The sequence below is a fragment of the Galeopterus variegatus genome, unplaced genomic scaffold (genome assembly GCF_000696425.1).
Source record: "Galeopterus variegatus unplaced genomic scaffold, G_variegatus-3.0.2 Scaffold790, whole genome shotgun sequence".
Classification (NCBI taxonomy): domain Eukaryota; kingdom Metazoa; phylum Chordata; class Mammalia; order Dermoptera; family Cynocephalidae; genus Galeopterus; species Galeopterus variegatus.
This window is the reverse complement of record NW_007726901.1, coordinates 77698-101618: the sequence shown is the minus strand read 5'-3', so window position 1 is coordinate 101618 and position 23921 is coordinate 77698. Positions and strand designations below refer to the sequence as shown.

Genomic DNA, 23921 nt, shown 5'->3' with positions numbered 1-23921 from the left:
CGAATAACAGCTATAGTTTCATGAAGTTACTACAACACGCAAACGGAAAAGACATTCTTGGGGGGGAGGGGAGAGAGGGAGGAGGGAGGGAGGTGTCGGTGATGGGCCATAATAATCATATACAGTGTATATTGACAAAAAAAAAAATTAAAAAAAAAAAAAAAAAAAAAGAAAAGACTTCTAAAGCATAGGCAACAAAGCAATAATAGACTAATGGGATTATGTCAAACTAAAAAGCTTCTGTAAAGCAAAAGAAAAAAACAACAGAGTGAAGAGGCAACTGGGAGAATGGGAGAAAATATTTGCAAACTATTCATACCACAGGGATTCATATCCAGAATATACAAGGAACTTAAACAATTCATCAGCAGAAAACCAAATAATCCAATTAAAAAACAGGCAAATGAACTTAATCCACATTTCTCAAAAGAAGATATATAAATGGACAAAAAGTATATGAAAACATTCTCGAAATCACTAATCATCAGAGAAATGCAAATCAAAATCACAATGAGATATCATCTCACCACAGTTAGAATCGCTATTATCAAAAAGACAGAAAATAACAAATGCTGGTAAGGAGGCTAAGAAAGGGGAACTATTATATACATTGTTGGCACTCCCATGTTTACTGCAGCACTATTGACAATAGCCAAGATATGGAATCAACCTAGGTGTCTGTTGAAAGATGAATGGATTTTTAAAATGTGGTATATATACACAAAGGAATGCTACTTGGCCATGGAAAAGAATGAAATTCTGTCATTTGTGGCAACATGGAGAAGCCTGGAAGACATTATGTTAAGTGAAATAAGTCAGGCACAGAAAGATAAATACTACATGTTCTTACTCATACGTGGGAGGTTAAAAAAAAATTGAACTTTTAGAAGTAGAGAGTAGAACTGCAGTTACTACAGACTGAAAAGGGGAAGGGGAGGGGTATATTAAGAAGTTGATTAATGGATACAAAATGACAGTTAGATAGAAAAAATAAATTCTAGTGGTATACAGAAGTGCTAGGCATCTATAATTCATAATAATTTGTTGTACATTCTCTAATGGGTAGAAGAGAGGAGCTTAAATGTTTTCATCACATAATAAATGTGATTATCATGAAATGATAATTTTTCGATGATGAATTTGCTAACTACCCTGATTTGATCACTACGCATTGTATACATATATTGAAATTCTGTACTCCATAAATATGTACAAATACATTTCAATTAAAAGAAAGAAAAATAAATAAATAAAATAAAACAAAAAAACCACCTTTCTACAGAAAAATTCTCTGAAGAAGCTAAATGCAATTTTAAAAGGTGGTCAGGGGCAACCTGAGGAGGTGACATTTGAGGAGAAAACTGATGGAAGTGAGGTAATAAATTATATAAATAACTTGATGAAAAAAGAAAAAAAGAAAAAGAACATTCCATGGAGAGGGAAAAACAGGTGCAAAGTCCCTGAGACCTGAGTCATGAGGACATATGATGTGTTCCAGGGAGGAAGAAGGCAGAAAGCAGATGTGCCTAGAAGATAGCGATGGAGGGTGAGAATGGGAAGGAAATGAGTTAGGAGATGTAGCCCAGGGTCAGATCACATACGGTCTTGCATATCGTGGTAAGGAATTTGGATTTTATTCTGATGTTATATTGTTCCGGACATTATGAGAAGCTATGGATAATCGAGACCTACTATGCAGAAAATAGACTGCGTATGGAAGATGGAACAAGATGCGATGCCAGGAAACCATTTCATAAATATTGTAGTGTTCCAAGTGAGAGATAACAGTTGTCTGCACCAGGATCTCATTAGTGGAGGTGGTGATATCACAGGTATATTTTACACAGATTTCTAATGGATTAGACATGGGGTGTGAAAGAGAGAAGTCAAGGATGGACTGAGCAACTGGGTGAACTGATGATGCCACTTATTGAGATGGGGAAGGCTACGGGGAGTGAAACTAGGAGTGGAAGTTTGTATATGGTAAGTTTGAAATGCTTACTGGCCATCTAAGTGGAGTTGTTAAGTGGACAGTAGTTGTAGGGGCTAGAGTATAGGAGGGATACAGATGGTATTTAAAGCTTTGGGGCTGCGAAGGATTGCCAAGAGAATGGCTATGGAGAAAGAAGTCTTGGGCTCAATTTTTGAGCAGTCATTCTCAACCCTGACCACATTAGATTCCACTACTGAACTTTCTAAAAAATACTGATGCTCAGATCCAACTCCTAAAGATTCAGATTTAATTTTGTTCTGTGTTGGGCTCAGGCAGCTACCTGAGGGTTCTTCACAAAGTTCATGAAAGATGCCTATTATTTTTTAATTAAATTGTTCCATGAACTTTTTGAAGTACCCTCATATTTTAAAAGCCCCCTGATGATTCTAGAGTGGGCAGCTAGGATTGAGAGCCACTAGTTTAGAAGTTGGTGACAGAAGAATGACCCAGAAACAGAGAATGAGAAGAAATGTTTAGTGAGGTAAGAGCAATGCATGCCCATGGCAGCTTTAATCTGGGCTTAAGGGAAAAAAGAAATAGCCCTATAAAATGTGGCCATTTTATTAACTTAAAAGCATGTTATAAGTATTACTTAATCCATTATATAGTTTTTTTGTTTATAGGGACCCTCAGGAGAAATTACTGTTTGGTCTTAATATCAGAAAAAACATTTTATTCTCCCTGAGCATGTGTTTATTTTTAATCTCAAAGAAAATTCATTGGGTAACTAGTCATTTTTTCCCTGCTAACAAGCTCTCAGGATGAAATTAGTGACCCAACCATAACAGGTGTAGTTTAGACTCAAACAAATTCAACATGAATGTCTTCAGCACGAGTATATATAAAGCAGTGTGCTTGACAGCGGGAATTTATCCACGAAGATTTAATGATATGTCTATTTTTAGTAGAAGTCTTATCTTTGACTCCATTTTTGCTCCAGCCCCTCCCTCCCCTTTTTCTTCACTAGTTCTCATTTGCATTGTGTTTGTATATTGTTATGTGCCCAGGAGTTTGAATTTTTTAGTTTTAAGTAAAGAATATTAACAGAAGGTAGACAATAAAAACATCCCACTACAAAAATAACAGAAGGTAGACAAAAGAGTAGAAAGTTCACATGTAATTGTAATTAGAAATCAGTCATTCCTTCCTACAACTAAGGTTTTTGTAAAAAGCTCTACTTTTCCTTTAAAGCATTTTGCACAATTACAGTTAGTTAATTATTTATACCTAATTGTTTAATGACTGTCCTTCCTACTAGACTGTAAACTCAGGAGGACAGGGCAATATCTGATTTATTCAACACTGTATTCCCCATGCTTAACAACAAGGAAATCAGTCCCTCCATAAAAGGACAGCATTACAAGTCAGCAGCTTTAAGAAAAAAAAAAAAAGTTAGCTAGACAAAAAGAGAGATCCTCAAAGTTTTACTGGAAAAATACTATGACCTCTTGTAACGAATGCCATCAGCACCAGTTTCCCATCCGCTGCACAGTATTCTGAGGTCTTCTCTCCCCTTCCCAATGGTCATGAAGGGCTTTGCTCCCCTACTGAACATAAGGTGACCACTGGGGGAATGGGAGTTTTAAGTTATCCCTTTATAAAAAACACCTATAATTTTAAATATGAAGAAAACTGGTGTGTGGTGGGTACCTAGTTACTTCTCTCCCACTTTCCCTTTCTTCCAGCCATACAGAGAATTTTTTTTTTTTTTTTTTTTTGGTAAATGACAATGTCATATTTTAAATCCCTAATCTTATTTTCTACAATACTGGTACAGTACTTGGCACATAGGACACACAACAGACTTTTACTGACTGACTGACTAGATACATTATTACATGCTAGGCCCTGTGCTAAATTTCGAAGATACAAAAAGCCTAAGAAAATATTTGTCATTGAGAAGTTTACATTTGTGAAAACAGGTAAATAACAATATGTAATAGGATTAGTATTATGATGGCACCATATACAAAGTGCAAAAGTTAGAAGATTTGAGTTTGTAGAACTTGAAGAAACAGATGGGAGGTGGGAGGAAAGGAGGTAAGTGATGGAAAATGCCATTCTGTGCAGGGGGAACAAGATATATAACGGCAAGAAAGCACAGAGGAGATGGTGTGTTTGGAGAATAGTGTGTTGTTCTACGGAGCTTCAGCATAAGGAACTGGGGAGAAAATGACAGGAGAAATGGCTAAAAAGGTAGGTTGGTGAGGACCATGATATCCTTATGAGTGATGCCTTGAACAATCAGGATATAGACATTAGAAACGGGATGCATTGTGCTGGAAATAAAACAAATGCCTAGTACTCTAAGGTCATGGAGAAAGTGACAAAATGAAAGAGAAAGAAAAAAATTTGGACTTCACTTTACATTTTAAATAAGGTTTAATGTTATTTTCAACACTGTAATAGTTCCAGTTGTCTAATGAGAATGCATATTCATTTTTTCCAGATACTAGCTGGTTGAATTTAGGAGTCATTAAAAATGAAACAGTGCTCCTATTATTCAATTTAGAAAATGAGACTAGAACAAGTGTTTGTTCTTTTCTACTGCCTTGCACTACCCAAACTCAAAGTGTACTTCAGTAAAGTTTAACCAACACAGAGGAATCAGAAAACATAGTACCTCCAATATCTTGTCATGAGTACTTTTAAGCTGGAGATGGGGGGATGTAAGTAGCAGAGACTAAATGCCTGACATCCCCCCTGTCCCAGTTAGACAATAGGTCCTATCACAGAGGCAACAAACATCCCATTCCACTGCCAATAAGACTAAGAGTCTCAGTCCCAGTGGTGTAATTGTTTTGCATGACTCCTGCATTCCTAGGCATTCCTATTTGGCTTCTCTCTTTGAAACCTAAGAGAGCTTGGCCCAACCTGCCAGTGGGCTAAGCTTAATCACACATACCACTCAGGTCATGTTGCCCTACCTCAAACATCCACTACTGTGTTACAGCCTCCTGGTGGTGAGAGATGATGCTCCCAAGCTGGCAAAATGTTCGTTTTCACAACTGGAGTCAATTCTCACAAAGGAAAAGCATTCAACTGGCAAAAACTCTTGAGATTTTCCATTTAGATAGACTGCCTCTTGAAGAAAAATAGCTGAGACACAGAAAGTTGCAGCAGAAGGACGGCTTGAGCGTGAACACTGAAAGCCAATGCAAGGGCAGTGCCTTGAGAAAGCACACCTTGCAAAGATGAATCCTGAAGACACAAGACTGTCAACTTCTGGAAAGAAAGGACTAAGTCTTTTTACTGCTCTATCCCACAGTGTTTTACAGAAAGTATGACTGAATATTGGCTGAATGAACTCGAACACATAGCCAGGCCCATAGGAATCTAAGCAGAATCAGCTGGTTGCTGGCCCTTTCAAAATACTCTTTAAAAATATGCCAGCATCAATGCCACTGCAGTGATGCCACAACCTTTCAGTTGAAGGAGGAGCACGTGACCCCATGTTGTGGTCCTTAGGGGGACCTATTTAGATGAGATGTCCTACATAAGAATAAAGATATGCAGAGAGGAACTTACTTTAAAAGAATTTGAAATAAAATCAAATTTTGTATTTCTCTAGTGATGACAACTACAATGTCTTGGTCATTAGGGCACTTTGTTATCTTGAGAAAAAAATATATTTTAGAGAAATTGGAGAGTTCCCCTTACTTCCTCACAGTAAAGCTAAAAATAAAGACATTATGCTAAAGCCACTGGTATTCAGTTTTCATTTTGAAAGAAGGTGAAACTGGGTAGGTTACTACATACAAAGAAGTCAAAAGAATACACAGTAACCTATAAGTGGTCACTGTGGTACTCAAACATCCTCATAATTAGTGGGGCTCATAAGAAGAGACTTCCATGTCAATCTCTTTATGTCACTTCAATTAACCACGGGCTTCCCTGAGAAAATATAATGTTTGCTTAGAGGTGCCAAATTTTACCTTGTGCCACTGAATATTTATAATTTAAAGTACCCATACTTGTATATCATGTCCCCTAGAAACCCATCACCACCAACAAGACTATAGCTCTGGGAGGACAGGAACCATCTTTCATCTGCTTTCTATAAACTACATAGTGGCTCAAATATCAAGCCCTCTACAGAGCCTTCTGTGATGGCCTGTCCTCAGCAGGAGGTAACATCCTTCCTTGCTTCCTTGCTGTGTTGAGTATCAGCACTACCCCTTTACTTGAAGATTTTAGCATATTCTTACTCTTCTAATTATTTCACCGCCCTTGAAGAATTAAAAAAAAAAAAAAAGTTCTTTCTCACAAAACAGCTGGGATCATGTTCTTAATACCCAAACTAAAAAATACCCATGGGTAGACACATATTAATCAAGCTAAATTACAGTACGGCTATTTTTCTTCTAGTGCAATTATCTTTGGCTTTAAGACAAAAATGAATCACTAGGGTTCTGAATCTCTCTGGCAAAGAAATACACAGTGTGAGCTGAATGCTCAACATTGTGAGTGTCATTAGAACCAGTTCTATAAATACGAATTTGCTAAGTTAATCCTCCTTCATTATCTCCATTAGTTAACAATGCACATGGAGTCACTGTACATAATTACCTTTCTAACAGACATGGACATTTAAAATATTAACTTTCCCACAGACTCCAAATCTTCAGTAAGCAGCTCTCAACGATTCATTATATTAATAACATATGTCACCACACTATCAAATATGCATAAACACCACCCATGTTGCAAACCTTCCAATATCATTTTTAATACAATTTGTTACCTTTTAGATAATATAATTATAACGGCACCTAGGTACCACTAGAATAAAGGTAAGTTTAACTATATGACTTGTAAGTAACCAGTATTAAACTAATTCCACTTTTATTACTTCATATGTATGAATCCATAAAAAACCCATATATTGAAAAAATAGACTAATGTGTTTTACGACATAGGATTATCTAATTTAAAATTGAATAAAGAAGGGATAAGTTAATTTTTAGACAGATATCTTATAGACAAATTAATCATTTAAAATGGAAATTTATTAAGAAATAGACAAATTAATCATTTAAAGTGGAAATTTATTAAGAAATTAGCATATAATATACTGAAGCCTACAAGAAAAAGTGCATTGTGTAGTACTATTTGGAGTATTATGATGTAACATTTCTAAGCAAGTACTTTATAAGCTTTTATAAATTCTGAGTTTATTCAAATTATTACAAATTAGACCAGATACTATCAAAAAAAAGCAAATACAAAACCACCAGAATACATCATTAGCCTCAGATCATGTTACTCTATACTTTATGCATGGCTACAGATTATTAAGTTAAGCATAATAATGGAAATAATAGTAATAGCCACAGCTATATGACCAACAGCTTACTTAACTTACTGTGTGTCAGGCACTATAATTAGTGCTTTACATTCATATCTCATTTAATTTTCACAATGACCAGGTGAAGGAGACATTAACATTATCTGCATTTTACAAATGGGGAAAGAGGAGGCCTACACAGATGAAAGGACTTGCCGAAGGTCACAGAGCTTGGCAATAAGGGGGTCTGACTCCTGTCTATCCTCCTAACCACACAGTCAGCACCTGTCTCCCAGCTCTGGAAATCCACTGCCTTTTGTGGCCTTGGGCAAGCCCTCTAAAGTCTCTAAAGCTCATTTCCTCTAGCTGCAAAATGAGAAGAAATTTAATATATGCCAGAACTATTGAGAATGAAATAAGAAAGTTTATGAGAAAGTACTAAGAAAAACATGGAGCTACATAATGCTGCTGCTTATGTTATTGATGAGATAAGAAAAAATGTTGAAAATGAACAAAAAAATGCTTATTGGTTCTTGGTCAAAATTTTCCAAGAAAAACAGCACACCTAGGCAAACATTCCTGGTTGTTTTACCTTGCTTAACATGGAAACTGTTACATAATGGCAAATATGAATCAATATCTTTACTATACCTTAAAAGATAGATAGATAAGCCATAATAGAGCAAACCAGGAGCAAATAGTGAAACTAGGAATGAAACTTTGAAGATGGTTACATGAAAACTGTTACACCACCAGATTTGACCTTTCAAAGAGCTCTTCAAAACTAAGGCTTTTTAAAGTTACTGGGAATCACTATCAAGCCCTAATTTACTATGATCCATATATACATATTGATTTCTGGCAATATTTATATCTTTAGGCACAGAAAGAAAAATCATTGGGCCTATTTTTCCATAAGGCTCTGTGTTTTAAAAAATTATATGCATTATGTCAACCAAGATCCTAAAACAAGTATCATCGAAAATTTGAGATCAGAAAACTGTAATTCACAAAGGTTAATAATGATAAGAAATCTATAGTGTACACCTATACATAATGCTGTGTGTGTGTGTATGTGTGTTGTTCATGAGCATGTAGGTGGTCTATCACTCTGATTAAATATTAGAAAACAAAAAAGTGTCTCCACCCTTCTTTGGAGTTAAAGAAACCAATTAAGTTCTTACTGTATCAAAAATTAGGAAAAAAGATTAGGAATAGTAAATGGTAAAGGAAGTAGTAAAAATCTCTAACACATACATAAACCAATAACTGCTTCTGTTAAGAACATAAACTTGGTCTTTTACCCATTTTACAACAAGATGCAGAATTTAGCACAGTGAGGAGCGGAGTAGCCCTTGAACCCTCTGTCCACACCACTGGCCCAGGCAACCATGAACAATGGATTTCCTCCTCATCCCAACTCCATTCTCATCTCTGGGGAGCTGCTCAGTATCCACCTATCAGGCTCCTGAAGAAACCAAGGTTCTGGGATGACGATGAGACAATAGGCTCCTGGAGAATACAGCCATGTGTTCTCAAATACTACAACATTTTGCTGGGCTTTCTTAGTGACTTGGGGTGTCATTACTCCTCACAGCGCCATGACTATTTGTCTAACCTATATAGTCAGCAAACAACTCTAAGCCTCAGCTTCCTTGTCTGTAAAGTGAACTAACTAGCTGACTTCTAAAGTACTAGGACCTTGCCATTTCAGGAAGTCTACGCTCAACATCCCAAGGTTTTGTGCCTTGTCTTCTACTTTCTCAGGCACGTGCTTTTTATGTTTCTAGTGGCTTTTTACCTTTCTTTATGTCTATATTACTAATGATTTAAACAAAGTACATACAGTGTAGCCAAAATAAAAATAGAAACGAAGGTGCCACTTATTTTCAGTAATTCCTATTTTCACTTTCAAGGTGCTCATTTTATTAAGTGAGGAATAAAGGAAACCTTTAATTGCATAAACCCACAAATATGCTAAATCTTACAATCAAAAGTCTTTACATGATTATGTAAGAAGTAAGAAAATTGTAAGAGTATGTACAGTCTGCAAGGTCCTACCTACCTCCCGGCCGTTCATGCTCTCCATCAGTGTGTAAAAGCATGGCAATGGGCATCCCTACATTCTTGGATCTTCCAGCCACAACGACGTTTTTCCCAAATGTTTCAATTCCTTAAAATACAGAGGTTGATTTCAGTGCAGAATCAACAACAAGAAGCAAATTAAACATTTGAACAGGCAACTGAAACATTCCTCAAAAAGTCCTAATTAAATCTGGATTACTATGTGGTTTGTCTATAAAGTGCTCACATTCATTAGTTATAAATATTTCCTGTTATGCTTCTTAGATTTGTCACTTCCTTTATGGTTATATCCTCATTAAAAAACCACAAACATTCTAAAGTTGCAATAAATTACTCTTAAACACTGAGATTTACATGAAGAGTTAGAAGTGCAGAGGCTTAAACTTTATTAACTACTAATTATAAAGTAAGCCAAGTACAACAATGTCAAGCTTGATGGCCGAACTTTGAGCAAAGCTGGGACAAAATGAAGTGGGAAAAAAATGCATCTTTCACAAATCTCTTGCGCTTTATTCCACAGGAAAGAAGCACTAAACTTTTAGACTTAGAAAGGTGTGAAAGATAAAGCCTGAAGATCTAACACACTCTCTCTTTTAGGCTCAGTTTTTCACAAGTAAAATGATGAAATTATAACTAAGGATTTTCCAAGTACTAACATTCTACAAGTGTTATTCTAGGATCTGCTTTCCCTTGGAAATTTTCTCTGTCAATTAGAAAATAGTAGATAAAAAGGAGAAGATGCTGCCAGAAATAGAAGTGACAGCAGTGGAAGCAGGGAAATCATCAATATACAAGGCAATTTGGGATCAACTAATGTAGACCCCTAAATATCTCTACACATCTTGAGAGAACATTACTGTACTTAGCACAGTTAAAGGGTAAATGTTGATATAAAAATCTAAGTTAGTAGAGATGGTTCATATATGATCAGCAAATTTTTAAAGGTAAAGAAAAATATATTTTGAAAAGGTCCACATCAAAATGCATTAAGTTTATAGTTTAAAAGTAGGAAGACACAACTACTATTTGGGAAATTCACTCTCTACAAATTGCAACCACAGTTATTTACAACCTGGCACATGTGTCTCAATTTATTTTATTTTGGATTATTCTTTGACTTCTCTAACATTATATATTTTTACAGACTGAAGTTTTATGGCTTATCTTTTTCTGTCACTCTATAGGATTTGAGGTGGTTCCATCAAGGCAATGCACAAATGCTCAGTTCAGCATCTAGCACCCACGTTCTGCACGCCACAATTTACAAACCTGTTCTTTTTATTATTTCCCAAACAGCACTGGCAGTGGCAGGTATAAGAGAATGCTGATCAAGGCATAGCCTTCCAATATTGAAAATATGAAATCCGTCTACATCTTTTTCTGGGGTAATTCCATTGCATATTGTTCGCTCATCGACGTGGTCTGAAAAGTAAATAAAATTGGTCTTATTTTTAAATTATTATTTATTTGGAAGACTGGAAAATGAAATATGGGGACCTACAGCCAGATCAGTTTACAGGAAACATGTAAAATTATTACTCTTTTCTTTTCTTGCCACCAAAATAGTAAGCCAAAGTGCTCTTGACTGATAGCTGTAATTACCTGCTATGAGGGCATATGAAATTACAGGGCCAGAAGTAGCTAAACTGGTGAAAGAGAAAAATTTGTAAAATAAAACAATACATATGAGATCTGGGAACAGCCAGGTGTTATATCTTTGCCTCAATAAGTCTGAATATTTGGAGGGTTTAAGTCCACATTTCTCTGATACAAGACATTTCCATTAATAGGTTTTTATTAAGTACTTTGAGCTCTGCAGATCAAAAGGGCTTTGTTAGTTTTAAAGGTATTTATAACATCATTAGTTTCCAGCTTCTTCTAAAATGACATAATGAAAAAGTAAACGTACACACACACACACACACACACACACACCCTTTTCCTAAAGCATTAACACCCTGAAATCCAAAATATTACTATGGTTTATTATATAGAAAGAAAATAATATAACCTGAGTAATAAGCTAATCAAATGAGATATGAGATGTCAATCATCTAATTTTAAAAAGTAAATAACAGGTATAGAAATATAAAATAGGCTCTTACTACTCTCTTCACAGTAGCTTAGGTTACCATTAAACCCAACAATTAACTCATGTGCCTACTATATTGAAATACAAGTACATTTTTTATGTAAAAGTTTCATTGTCCATTACACAATAAATGCCATTTAGACTTAATTTATAAAAACATTATCAAAGCCCAATTTCACACTGATTTTAAAGAACTATCCCCTGTGTTTTGTATCTTTTGTACTCTAAAAGTGACTAACGCCACCTTATTTTAAGTAGGTCCAATTTACTATCATTAGACAACCAAAGTCCTTTAAATATATAAAAATAGTCATTTGAATGACATTCAAATAGGAGCTGTGTCTTTGGAACATCTCTTTAATCAATATTTTTTTACTTTCAATAATTGCATTAATTCTATAATGTTCTAACAGGGTAAACCTCTATCTGTTTTCTCTGAAGCTAGAAGATAGTTATTTAGATTCTAGTAAAACTTTTTAAAAATTACATACATGTTTAATTTACTATTTGAGGACAAACTAGTGGTTTATTTTTTTTAATCTGGATGATGATGATTATGTTCAATACATTGATTAGCTGCCACATGTTCCCTCATTACAAAATTGAAATATGTTTTTCTCCTCTGCTCTCTCACAGAACTGCTATAAAAAAGTACCTAGCACATTAGTTCAGTTATTTGATCACATTAGTTATTTAATTCTTTCTCTCACTTATGAATGTGAGCCTTTTAGGATACAGACCTTGTCTTACTAAACTGATTCACCCATAGCCTTCTCCATCTCAGCAAATGGGTATCCCATCCTTCTGTGCTGCCTGCCAAATCTACACACACATTCAACCCAATTCCTATCCAAGTACCAATGGCATTCTTCACAGAAATAGAAAGAAAAAAAATCTAAAAATTTGCATGGAACCACAAAAGACCCCATAAAGCTAAATCAATCTTGAAAAAAAAGAACAAAGTTGGAGGCATCATGGTTCCTGACTTCAAAATATACTATAAAGCTATAGTAACCAAAACAGCATGGTGCAGGCATAAAAACAAATTGACCAATGGAAGTGAATAGAGCCCAGAAATAAACCCATCCATTTACAGCCAACTGATTTTTGACAAAGATGCCAAAAAAATATACACTGGGGAAAGGACAACCTCTTCATAAATGGTTCTGGGAAAACTGGATATCCACAAGCAGAAGATTAGAACTAGACCCTTATCTCTTACCATAACAAAAATCAAGTCAAAATGGATCAAAGACCTAAATTTAAGACCCAAAACTATGAAAGTACTAGAAGAAAACATAGAAGAAACACTATGTGAAATAGAAGTGGGAAGTGCTTTTTTGAGAAAGACTACAAAGGCACAGGCAACCAAAGCAAAAATGCACAAATAGGACAACATCAAACTAAAAAGCTTCTGCACAGCAAGTGAAGAGAAATCTACAGAATGGGAGAAAGTGTTTGCAAACTACATCAGACGAGGGCCTAATATCCAGAACATATAAGGAACTCAAACAACTCCACAGCAAAAAAACTAAAAACCAAAAAACCACATATAACCTAATTAAAAAATGGACAAAGGACCTGAACAAACATTTCTGAATAGAAGACATACGAATGGCCAACCACCACACAAAAAAATGTTCAAAATCACTTATCATCAGGGAAATGAAAATTGAAACCACAGTGAGAAATCATTTCACTCCAGTTAGAATGGCTATTGTCAACAAGACAGAAAATAACAAATGCTAGGGAGGATCCAGAGAAAAGGGAACCCTCCTACATTGTTGGTGGGAAAGTAAATTGGTATAGCCATTGTGGAAAACAGTATGGAGATTTGTCAGAGAACTAAAAATAGATCTACCTTACAACCCAGCTATCCCACTACTAGGTATGTATATCCAAAGGAAATAAAATCAATGTATCAAAAAGACACCTGCACTCCCATGTTCGTTGCAGCCCTCTTCACAACAGCCAAGAGATGGAATCAACCTAATGTCGATCAACTGATGAATGGATTTAAAAACTGTGGATATATACAAAATAGAATACTATTCAGCTATAAAATAAAATGATATCCTATCATTTGCAGCAACATGGGTGGACCTGGAAACCATCATGTTAAGTGAAGTAAGTCAGGCTCAGAAAGATAAATATTGCATGATATCACTCATATGTGGAATCTAAAACAAACAGACCAACCAACAAACAAACAAACAAATAAATAAATAAATAGAGAGTAGAATAATAGTTACCAGAGGCCAGGTGGGGAGGGGGTTTTGTGGGTAGGAGAAGTGGTGGACTAACGGGTACAAAATTCTGCTCTCTACCCTAAGTGAATCATTGTGCAGTATATGTATGTATTGAAACAACACACTGTACCCCACAAATATGTACAAGTAAGTGTTAAAGTTAAAAAATATATATTAAAAAACAAACAAACCTGGAGTTGTCCTGAATACCACTCTTTCTCTCATACCTAACATCCAATCCATTGGAAAAATCTGTCGGCTGCTCCTCCATAATACATCAAGCACTTCATCATCTGTCACGTCCATTGATACCACTCTTGTTTGAGTGGACATTATTCCTTCTGTTAATTCTTGAAACAGCCTTTGAATTAGTTCCCTGTTCTACATTTGCAACCATACAATCTATTCACAAAACAGCAATATGGTTACACTCTTGAAATGTATGTCTGATCACACCATTCTCAAAACCCTGCAGTGTTACCTTATAATGACAAACAAGGCCCTACGTGATCTGTACTGCTCTAAAATCCTAGTTATCTGTCTGATCTCATCACTAATCTCCTTGCAGTCCCTCCAAAACATCAGGCATATTTCCCACCTTGGCTATAAACTTCTGTCTGTCTGGAAGGCTTTTCTAAAAAAAGAAAAAAAAAATTGTCACCTTGGCTAAATCCCTTCCTTTTTTCAAGTGTTTTTTAAATGCCACAATCTCAGTAAGGACTATTCTGACCACACCATTTAAAAATGTAGGTTCCATTTCTAACAATGGTGAAGTTGCTTATTTTGGATGAAACCTTTCACAGAAAGCAAATGTAAACTTTGGAAAGATGTTTTTTCAAATAATGACTGTGTAAAAAATAGAGAGTCACTAAAAGCAGACAGATTTGGAGAAGAGTGGACATCTGAAAGAAAGGAATGTCAATGAAAGAGTTTCCCATTTTGGAGGATTTTCTACCCATGGGACAGCTAGAATTCAGATATAAATCTGCACTATTATAGTTAAGAAATCAAAGGACAAAATTTGAGACTACTGCCATAGTTGAAAATTGAAGGAATATATCCAGGAAAGGAGAAAGCCACAGAGAGGAGACACAAATATTGTATATAAATTCTGCCCAAATCTGACTGATCCCTGAACAACACCACAGGAAGCAAACTCCAAAAAGCTCATCTAAAGTGAAACAGAGATTGATGCTGTGGCTGGACAAAGAAGAAACGAAGCTTGAAGTCCTTAATCTAATACAGTCATTTACAAAAAAAACCTTGCAGTTAACATCATACTTAATAATGAAATACTGAATCTTTTCCCTCAAGATCAGAAGAGAAGAATGTCCACTCCCACCAATACTATTTAATGTTTTATTGGAGATCCTGACTAGTGTAATAAGATGAGGCATAGTGATCAGAAAGGAAGAAGTAAAACCTGAAGTCACACATGGCATAGGTGCTTATAGAGAATATACTAAATAATTTATAAAACAATTACTAGAACTAATAAAGTCAACTTAGCAAGATCACAGAGTACAAAACCAATTGTATTTCAGTATAAAAGCACCAACTATCAGAAAATGAAATTTTAAAAATACTACTTAACGATAGCTTACAAATGAAACACATTTGGATGTAAATTTTAAAAATTTGAGGATGAACTCTATAATAAGAACTACAAAAGACTGACGGATGACCTAAACAACTAGAAAGTGTACCACTTTCTCAGATTGGAAGACTCTATAATGTTAAGATGTTAATTCTCCCAAAATGATCTATAGATTCACTGCAATCTCAATAATAATTCTATGAGATTTTTTTATTAGATTCTAAAATTTATACGGAGATTTAAAGGATTTAGAATACCTAAAGCAATCTTGAAAATGAGCAGAGTTAGAAGAATTACAATACTGACTTTATGACTTGCACAAAGCTACAGTAATCAAGACAGTGTGGTACTGGCATAAAGACAAATAGATTGATAGAACAGAACAGAGAGCCCAGCTTCAGACTCACACAGCATCATTTGCTTTTTTACAAAGGTGCCACAGCAATTCAATAGAAAAAGAAGTCTTTCTGACAAATAGTATTTAAATAGCTGAACAGCCATATTGGTGGGGAGGGAGAGAACTAACTATGATCCCTACCTACTTCATACTATTCAGAAAAATTATCTAGAAATTGATTATAAACCTAAACCTAAACACTACAACTGTATAGTTTCTGGGTGAAAATTTAGAAAAACATCTTTGTGTGCTGGGTATAGGCAAAGGTTTCTTAGAAAGAACATAAAATACATAAAGCATAAAAGAAAAATTGGTTGATTAGACTTCAGAAAAATTGAAACATTATGCTCATCAAAAGACACCGTTAAGAAAATGGATAGGTAAGCCAAAGACTGGGAGAAAATATTTGCAAAGCACATATCTGACAAAGATCTTATATCCAGATATATACAGAACTCTCAAAGCTCAATCATTAAAAGATAAATAACTTAATTTATTAAAAAAGAACTAAATACTTAAACAGCCACTTTATAAAGAAAGATATTAAAAATGGGCAATATGCATGTGAAACAAATCAGAACAGTGGTTACCTGAGGGTGAGGATGAAAGGTAGAAATAGGAATTTACAGGGAAGGGGCTTAAGGAAACTCCTTCAGTTGATAAAAATGTTCTACATTTTGATAGGGGTTTAGAGTACATAAGTGTTTGCATTTTCCAAAACTTAAGATGTGTGCATTTCAATGCACAGAAATTTCACTAAACATAAATATTGAACTGCAGTTAATAATATGCACACTGAAGTTTTAGAAGTGCATTAAATGTTCTTACCTTTAAATGCTTCAAAAATAAGATGGCTTGATGGATGAATAGATGAATAGATATGTGACAAAGCTAATACAACAAAATGTTAACAACTATAAAATTTAAGTCAAGAGCATGTGGGTGTTCACTGTACCATTCTTTTAATTTTTCTATATGTTTGAAATTTTTTGTAATAAAATGGGGAGAGGGACAAAAACCACAACCTGTCCCCAACATCCTGATTCCTCTTTCCATGCTCTACTTTTTCTTTTTTCCCATAGCATATCAATTTCTAATAAATATATTTATTTATTTTGTTTATTTTTTTTTTTTTTTTGTCTTTTGTCTTTTTTCTGTGTCCGGCAACGGATCGCAACCCTCCGTGTTGCCCCCGTACCGGACCGGGGACCGGCAACGGCATCGCAAGCCTCGGCGTTGCTCCCGCACCTCGCTCAGCCAGTGAGCGGGAGCCGGTCTGTATGTGGGATCCGAACCCTCGGACGGGAGCGCCGCTGCGCTTCCCAAGCGGTGCACTATCCAGTGCGCCACCGGGCCGGCCCTATTTTGTTTATTTTTTGTTGCCAGTCTCCCCTGCTACTTCACAAGACCAGAAATTTTGCCTTTTTTTTTTCACTGATGTGTCCCTAGTACAAAGAACAGTACCTGGAACATAGAGGGCACGCAATAAATATTTATTGATTAAATGACTACTATTACCAGTAATTTATAGAGGAAGAAACTGAGACAAAATCAGTGGCCAAAAACACTGGGAACAATTAGAAGAGGAGCCAACCATAAAGAAAAGATGTCTGATCCCTCTATATCCTCTGACATCCTTCTTTTAAAAATATAAAGAAAAATCAAAGGCCGGTTTCATTAAAATCTTGGTTTGATGATATCTTTGAATCTACATTACTAGCTATCTGGCACTATTCCATCCTCTGATATAAATTTAAAGTAAAGGATTCATATTTGTTGTTTTTCATTTATTTCTCCTTTCAGGAATTAAAAAATCAAAAACTCCAGGCAAAGTTTCATACTAATAGGTTAAAGTGCACACCATAAAGTCTATACGTTGCCCTTAAAAATTCACTCATTTATTCACTCAGCAAATATTTACTGAGTGTCTACCTTGTACCCAGGAGGGGGTTAGGATATATAAGTGAGCAAAACAGACAAAATTCTTGCCTTCTGGAATTTACATTCCAAGGAAATAAATGTCTGCCTAATCAAACTATTTAACTATAGCCTCTTAATGGGTTATTTTCTAGGAGAAAATGAGAAAGACACTTTTGGAAGCTATGTTCACTGTTCTGAAGCCAATACTTAAGTTACACCCTCTGGGTTTTACATCAAGGTTTCCAGATAGAAAATACTTATCAGGTGTCTACCGCTTGCTCAATATCATTTAAGAGTTGTTTCATCATGGAGGGGTGAGGGGACAGAAAAGGAAATGGGAAATGACTCTCACCTCACTGAGCTACTCCACCCCAAACTTGAAAATACAGTAGAGTTGGAGGCAGAGTGGAAGGTGTTCTTTAGGCCAGAAAGGGGTGGAGGAATCTGGCTCTCCACCCTTCCTTAGCCTCCCTTTCCTACAGCCACAGAGATTGCCCAGGATGTCCCCGAGCAGGCTTACTTCATAGTAAAAAAAATAATAATAAAATAATAGAGTTGGGACCTACACGTGGTTTTCCTGAGAGAGCTGAAAAGTACCTGGAGACCCTAAAATTGCCTTATTCTTCAGAAGCAGTGTTGAAGACACATTGGTTTATCAAGCCCTTGGTTTCTGTGGCACTGTACATGCTAACTTCTGCCAAATATACAGTACTGCCCCCAAAGCAGTGCATATTCTATAGAGGAAAACATTCAGGTATGTGAGCATGTCTATTCTAATGAGCTTCTTTAGCACACACAAGAGAAAAAAGGGGATGCTGCAGTTTGGGAATCTCGCTTGCAAACTTCTCAAGGACACTGATTCAGTTTCATATTGTTTTCTAACTATCCCTTTCCCCCTAGTGTTATATATAGATTGGAGTCTAGGTAAATATTTGTTGACCTGGTAAATTAATAAAGAGAATCAGAGAGCTATTATATAAATGTATCTTTTATAAGACTTTCTACAAAGAAATACCCATTTTTCAAAGGGCCTTTTGATTTTGGTAAATCCTTTGTTAGCATTTCAGGCTGAATATACTCAAAAACAGATGAGGATGTCAAAGTAAAGGGAAAAATAAAAGATGAAAAGGAGAATTACTGTTGTTCAAGAAATTTCTGAATTTTAAGATATTTTGATAAGTAAATCATCTCAAGTTATCAATAAAACAAGTTTGTGATAGCAGCTGCTCATAAAAGGCATAATTCTATTTAGATTTGAGTGACTAAAAAAAACCTCTTGGCATGCTTTCCACCTGGGTATGAATGGGGAGAGACATAAATGGCTACAGAGACCAACTAATCCCTTTAGTATATAAATTATATCTCAGTGATTTACTCAGCTTCCAGTATAAACAATTAACCTTAAAAAAAAAAAAAAAAAAAAAAAAAAAAAAAAAAAAAAAAAAAAAAAAAAAAAAAAAAAAAAAAAAAAAAAAAAAAAAAAAAAAAAAAAAAAAAAAAAAAAAAACACTGCTTGCTCAATGCTGCCACCATGTGGTTAACATACTCCACGTGCAGGAGAGGGGTCCTCCATTCTTCTTTCCCTTGCTCATAAATTCCTTGATAAAAAGTTACCTATGAGAATTAAAAAAAAAAAAGTGGACAAATGATATCATGAGGATAGCTTTGTTTCTATGTAAACATACAAATTATGTAAAAAAACAGATTTGAAACAAAATATTCCATTGAAATCTGGTCTTTTCCTTGAAATAACCTCAAATGCAGTAATTGGACTAATCATAATTCATGATTTATAATATAATCTCGGGGAGTTCTGGTCAAGATGGCAGAATAGACGGTCCTCAGTATCACTCTCTCCCACAAATCAAACAATTTACAACTATAAAAATGTAACATCAGCCAAGCTGGGGCCGCTGGAGCTCAGGGGAAGAGGAGGAGAGACCTACAGAGTTCATGAAGGCAGGAGAAACCAGGATGAGAGAAAGAGAAAACTGCTCAGAGCATTTCGTGCTGTGGCTGCTTTAAGGTTCCAGCTGCTGAGTCCATGGAGCAGGAGCTGGCAGAAGGCACAGCTGTGCCCTTCAGATGGAGTTGCTTGGAGGCAGCAGGGGAGAAGAGGACTTTGGTAGCCCCCAGGACAGCAAGACCACTAATAGGGTTCCTGTGGACCCACACAGAAACGAGGAGCCAGAACAGCTGTAAAAGTGGAGCCATTCAGAGGCCAGCGAGTCATCACAAGGGACCGGCGCAGGGCCTGGCCCATGGGAAGTGTTTGGAGCATGGGAAATAGGGAAGACAGGCCCCCTGGGGGAACACTGTTACACAGCAAGGACAGCCGCCCCGCCCCCCCAATCAGCACAGGACCACTCAGAGGAGACAGGTTGGGAATGCAGAATTGCATGGGGTGCCGTTTGATGAAAAAACTCAGGCCCAAATCAGAGTTTCTACACAACCCAGGTGCATTGGGTCTCTGGACAGCCAGAAGTACCTGTAAGGTCAACCATTAAACCCTGAGCTGCATTAAACCATTAAACCCTTGAGCAAAACAGCCATTTAGCTCAAGCACACAGCTCAAGTACTGGTTCCCACAAGAAGTTCCCCCATTTAAGAATTAAGCAAAGGAAAAAAAATTAGTACCAGCCCAGGCATACCATCAGTGCCTTGGGGCCTACCAGGGGACATAAGGCACGGATCCAGGATGGCACCCCACTCCTACATCCAGGCATACTTCCAGCACCTCGGGGCCCACCTGAGGCATGGAGAAGGGGACTGGACCCCCCTCCCACAACCAGGCACGCCACACCAGTGCCTCGGTGCCTGCCTGAGGACCCAAGTTATGGAGCCGGAGACTGGACCCCTCTCCCCGAACCAGGCACACCACACCAGCAACTTGGGGCCCACCCAGGGACCCGAGGTATGGAGTTGGGGACTGGACCCCCCTCCCACAATCTGGCACACTGTGCCCGGGGACCCAAGACTTGGATTTGGGGACCAGACATTCCCCATAACCAGGCACACCACCAGCGCCAAGGAGCATGCCAAAAACATGTGGGTGGCCCACCACAGCCAGCACTATAACCGTGGCTGCCACGAAAGCAGCTAAACACCACAACCACCATGCAGATGGTCCACCAGCCACTGGAGTGCATTGACACAAGAAGAGTCACCAGCAGAGATAAAGAAGAGGATGTCTTTCTCTACAAAGCCCATTTCAGAGTGACAGAAGAAGCATCTGCTCTATGATAATATTGGGGGACCTGACCACACCTTTCAGCATTGGATAGATCATCTAGGCAACAAATCAAAAGAGTAACCATTATTCTTTCAGAAGTAGAGAAGAAATCTAGGTTAATTAGAGGGGGGAGGGGGAAGAGGAGGGGGATAGGGGGAGATTGGACAAGGGGCATAAAGAATAAGTACAATTTATATCAATATATATACTAGTAATATTGATTTGATCAACATATCTGAATGTTGAACCCCCAAAATATATATAATCAATTTTGATTAGATAAAAATTAAAAATAAAATAACATAATCTCAATATTAGTCCAAAACCAATACAATTTTAATTACTTATTTTTCATAATAAATTAGGTACATGCAAATCCACCACCCAAAGCAAAATTATGGCCTTGACAATAATCTATATTTAACCCTATAATCCACCCATTAACCCATCTCCTTTCCTGTTCCAACCTGATGTAAACTTCCTTCTGAATCCTGTGCTTAACATTCCTTTGCTTTCTTTTCTATATAGTTTTACTGCATTTATTTATATTCCTAGTAGATTTGGGTTTTTAAAACACAGCTTTATTGAAGACCTTTGAATCTAATAGATTGCATATATTTAAAGTGTACAATTTGATAAACTTTGACATATGTATATGCCTGTAAAACCATCACCACAATCAAGATAATGAAATTATCTATCACCCTGAAAAGTTTCCTCATACCTTGTTTGCAATCCTTTCCTTTCCTCTCACCTTCAACAACCTATAAACACTTGCTATGTACTGAATTATGTCCCCACACTCTAATTCATATGTTGAAGCTCTAACCCTTAATATGATATTTGGAGATGGGACCTCTGGGAGGGAATTAGGATTAGATGAGGTCATGAGCTAGAGGCCTTCATAATATGAGTAGTGCTCTTGTACAAAGAAACACCAGAGAACTTGCTGGCTTTCTCCATCATGTGAGGACACAGCAAGATGGCTCCATAAACCAGGAAGAGAGCCCTCACCAGAACCCAACCATGTCGTTGTAACCCTGATCTCAGATTTTCAACCTCCAAAACTGTGAGGAAATAAATTTCTGTTGTTTAAGCCACCATTCTATGGCATTTTCTCATGACAGCCCAAGAAGACTGATTAACACCACTCTTCTGCTTTCTGTCACTATACATTAGTTTACATTTCATAGAATGTTATATAAATGGAATTATAGAGTATGTATTCTTATTTGTCTAGATACTCTCACTTAGCATAATTATTTTGAGATTAATCTATGCTGCAGCATGTATCAACATGTTATTCCTTTTTACTGCTAAGTAGATTCCACTGTATGGATGTACCAGTTTATCCATTTACCTGCTGATAGACATTTCAGTTGTCTCTTGGTTTTGGCTATTACAAATAAAGCTTCTATGAATATTCATCTACAAGTCTTTCTATGGATATATGTTTCCTTTTCTTTTGGGTAAACACATAGGCATGGGATGGCTGGATCAATTGATAGACAGATACAGATATCATTAACTTTCTAAGACACTGCCGAACTCTTTTCCAAAGTGTGCCAACATTTTGCAACCCCAGTAGCAGAACATGTGTTACTGTCCCTCCACATCCTTGCCAGCGCATGGTATGGTCAGTTGTCTTTTTATTTTCAGCCACTCTAATAGGTATGTAGCAATCTTATTATAATTTTCATTAGAACTTCCCTAATGAGTAATAATGTTGAGCCTTTCCATTTTTGTCAAAAATCAGTCATCAATACAGGTGTGGATCTATTTCTGGACTTTCTATTTTGTTCCATTGATCTGTTTTTCTGGCTTGATTGCAATACCACATTGCCTTGATTATTGTAGCTTTTGAATTCATCTTGAAATTGGGTAGTGTTAATCCCCCAACTATGTTACTCATGTTCAAAATTGTTTTGACTACTCTAGCTTATTTGTATCTCTTTATAAATTTTACAATTTGTCAACTTTTACAAAAAAAAAAGTATGCTGATATTCTGGCTGGGATTACCTTAAATCTATAAATTAATTTGAGGAGAACTGACATCTTGACAATATTTTATCTTTCCATTTATTTAGGCCTTCTTTAATTTCTCTCAGAAATGTTCTATAGTTTTGAGTGTATAGGTTTTTCATATCTTTTGTCAAATTTGTGCTTAAGGGTTTCATATTTTTGATGCTATTATAAATGCTTTTTAAATTTCAATATCTGATTGTTTGATGCTAGTATATAGAGTGAAAATTGGTTTCTGTATATTAATCTCATATCTTCAACGTTGCTAAACTCACTTATTAGTACTAGTAGTTTTGGGGGGATTTTTTGGGTAGATTTCATTGCATTTTCTACATAATCATGTCACCTGCTTTTTATTTATTTATTTTTGCTTGCATTATTGTGCTGGTTAGAATCTTCCGTACAATGTTGAACAGACATGGCAAAAGTGGACATCCTTGACTTCTTCCTGATTGTAAAAAAAAAAAAAAGAAAAACCACAGTCTTTCATAATCAACTATGATACTAGCTGTAAATTTTTTATACATTCCCTTTATCACCTTGAAGAAGTCCTTTTCTCTTATTAGTTATTTGACAGCTTTTTATTAGGAATTACTGACAGATTTTTATCAAATATTTATTTGTATCTATTGAGATGATCATGTAATTTTTCATTTTTAGTTTGTTAATATGGTGAAATACATTGATATTCTAATGTTAAACCGATGTTGCATTCCTGGAATAAAACCCATTTGGTCATGATGAATGATCCCTTTTATACATTGTTGGATTTAATTTGTTAAAGTTTTGTATCTGTGTTCATGAAGAATACTGACCTATGGTTTTCCTTTCTTGTAATGTTTGTGCCTGGTTTTTGTTGTCATCATAATGATGTCCTCGTATAACGAGTTAGGAAGTATTTCCTCCTCTCTAGTATTATTCTTTCTTAAATATTTGATAGAATTCACCAGGGAAGCCACCTGGACATGAAGCTTTCTTTATGAAATGGATTTTAACTGCGAAGTCCATTTTTTTAATAGAGCAGTCCAGATATTTCTTATTGAGTG

General features: G+C 36.1%; 1 protein-coding gene across 2 annotated transcripts in view; it reads right to left on the bottom strand.

Moving 5' to 3' along the window:
* The window catches only part of MTHFD2L (methylenetetrahydrofolate dehydrogenase (NADP+ dependent) 2-like), a 114160-nt gene that overhangs the window by 78926 nt on the left and 11313 nt on the right, over positions 1–23921 (bottom strand). For both annotated transcript variants that reach the window (XM_008572468.1, XM_008572469.1), the window contains exons 3-4: positions 10635–10787; positions 9346–9453 (exon numbers count right to left, since the gene is read on the bottom strand). In XM_008572468.1, the coding sequence (XP_008570690.1) occupies positions 9346–9453; positions 10635–10787 (261 nt within the window). The remainder of the gene's footprint in view (positions 1–9345; positions 9454–10634; positions 10788–23921) is intronic.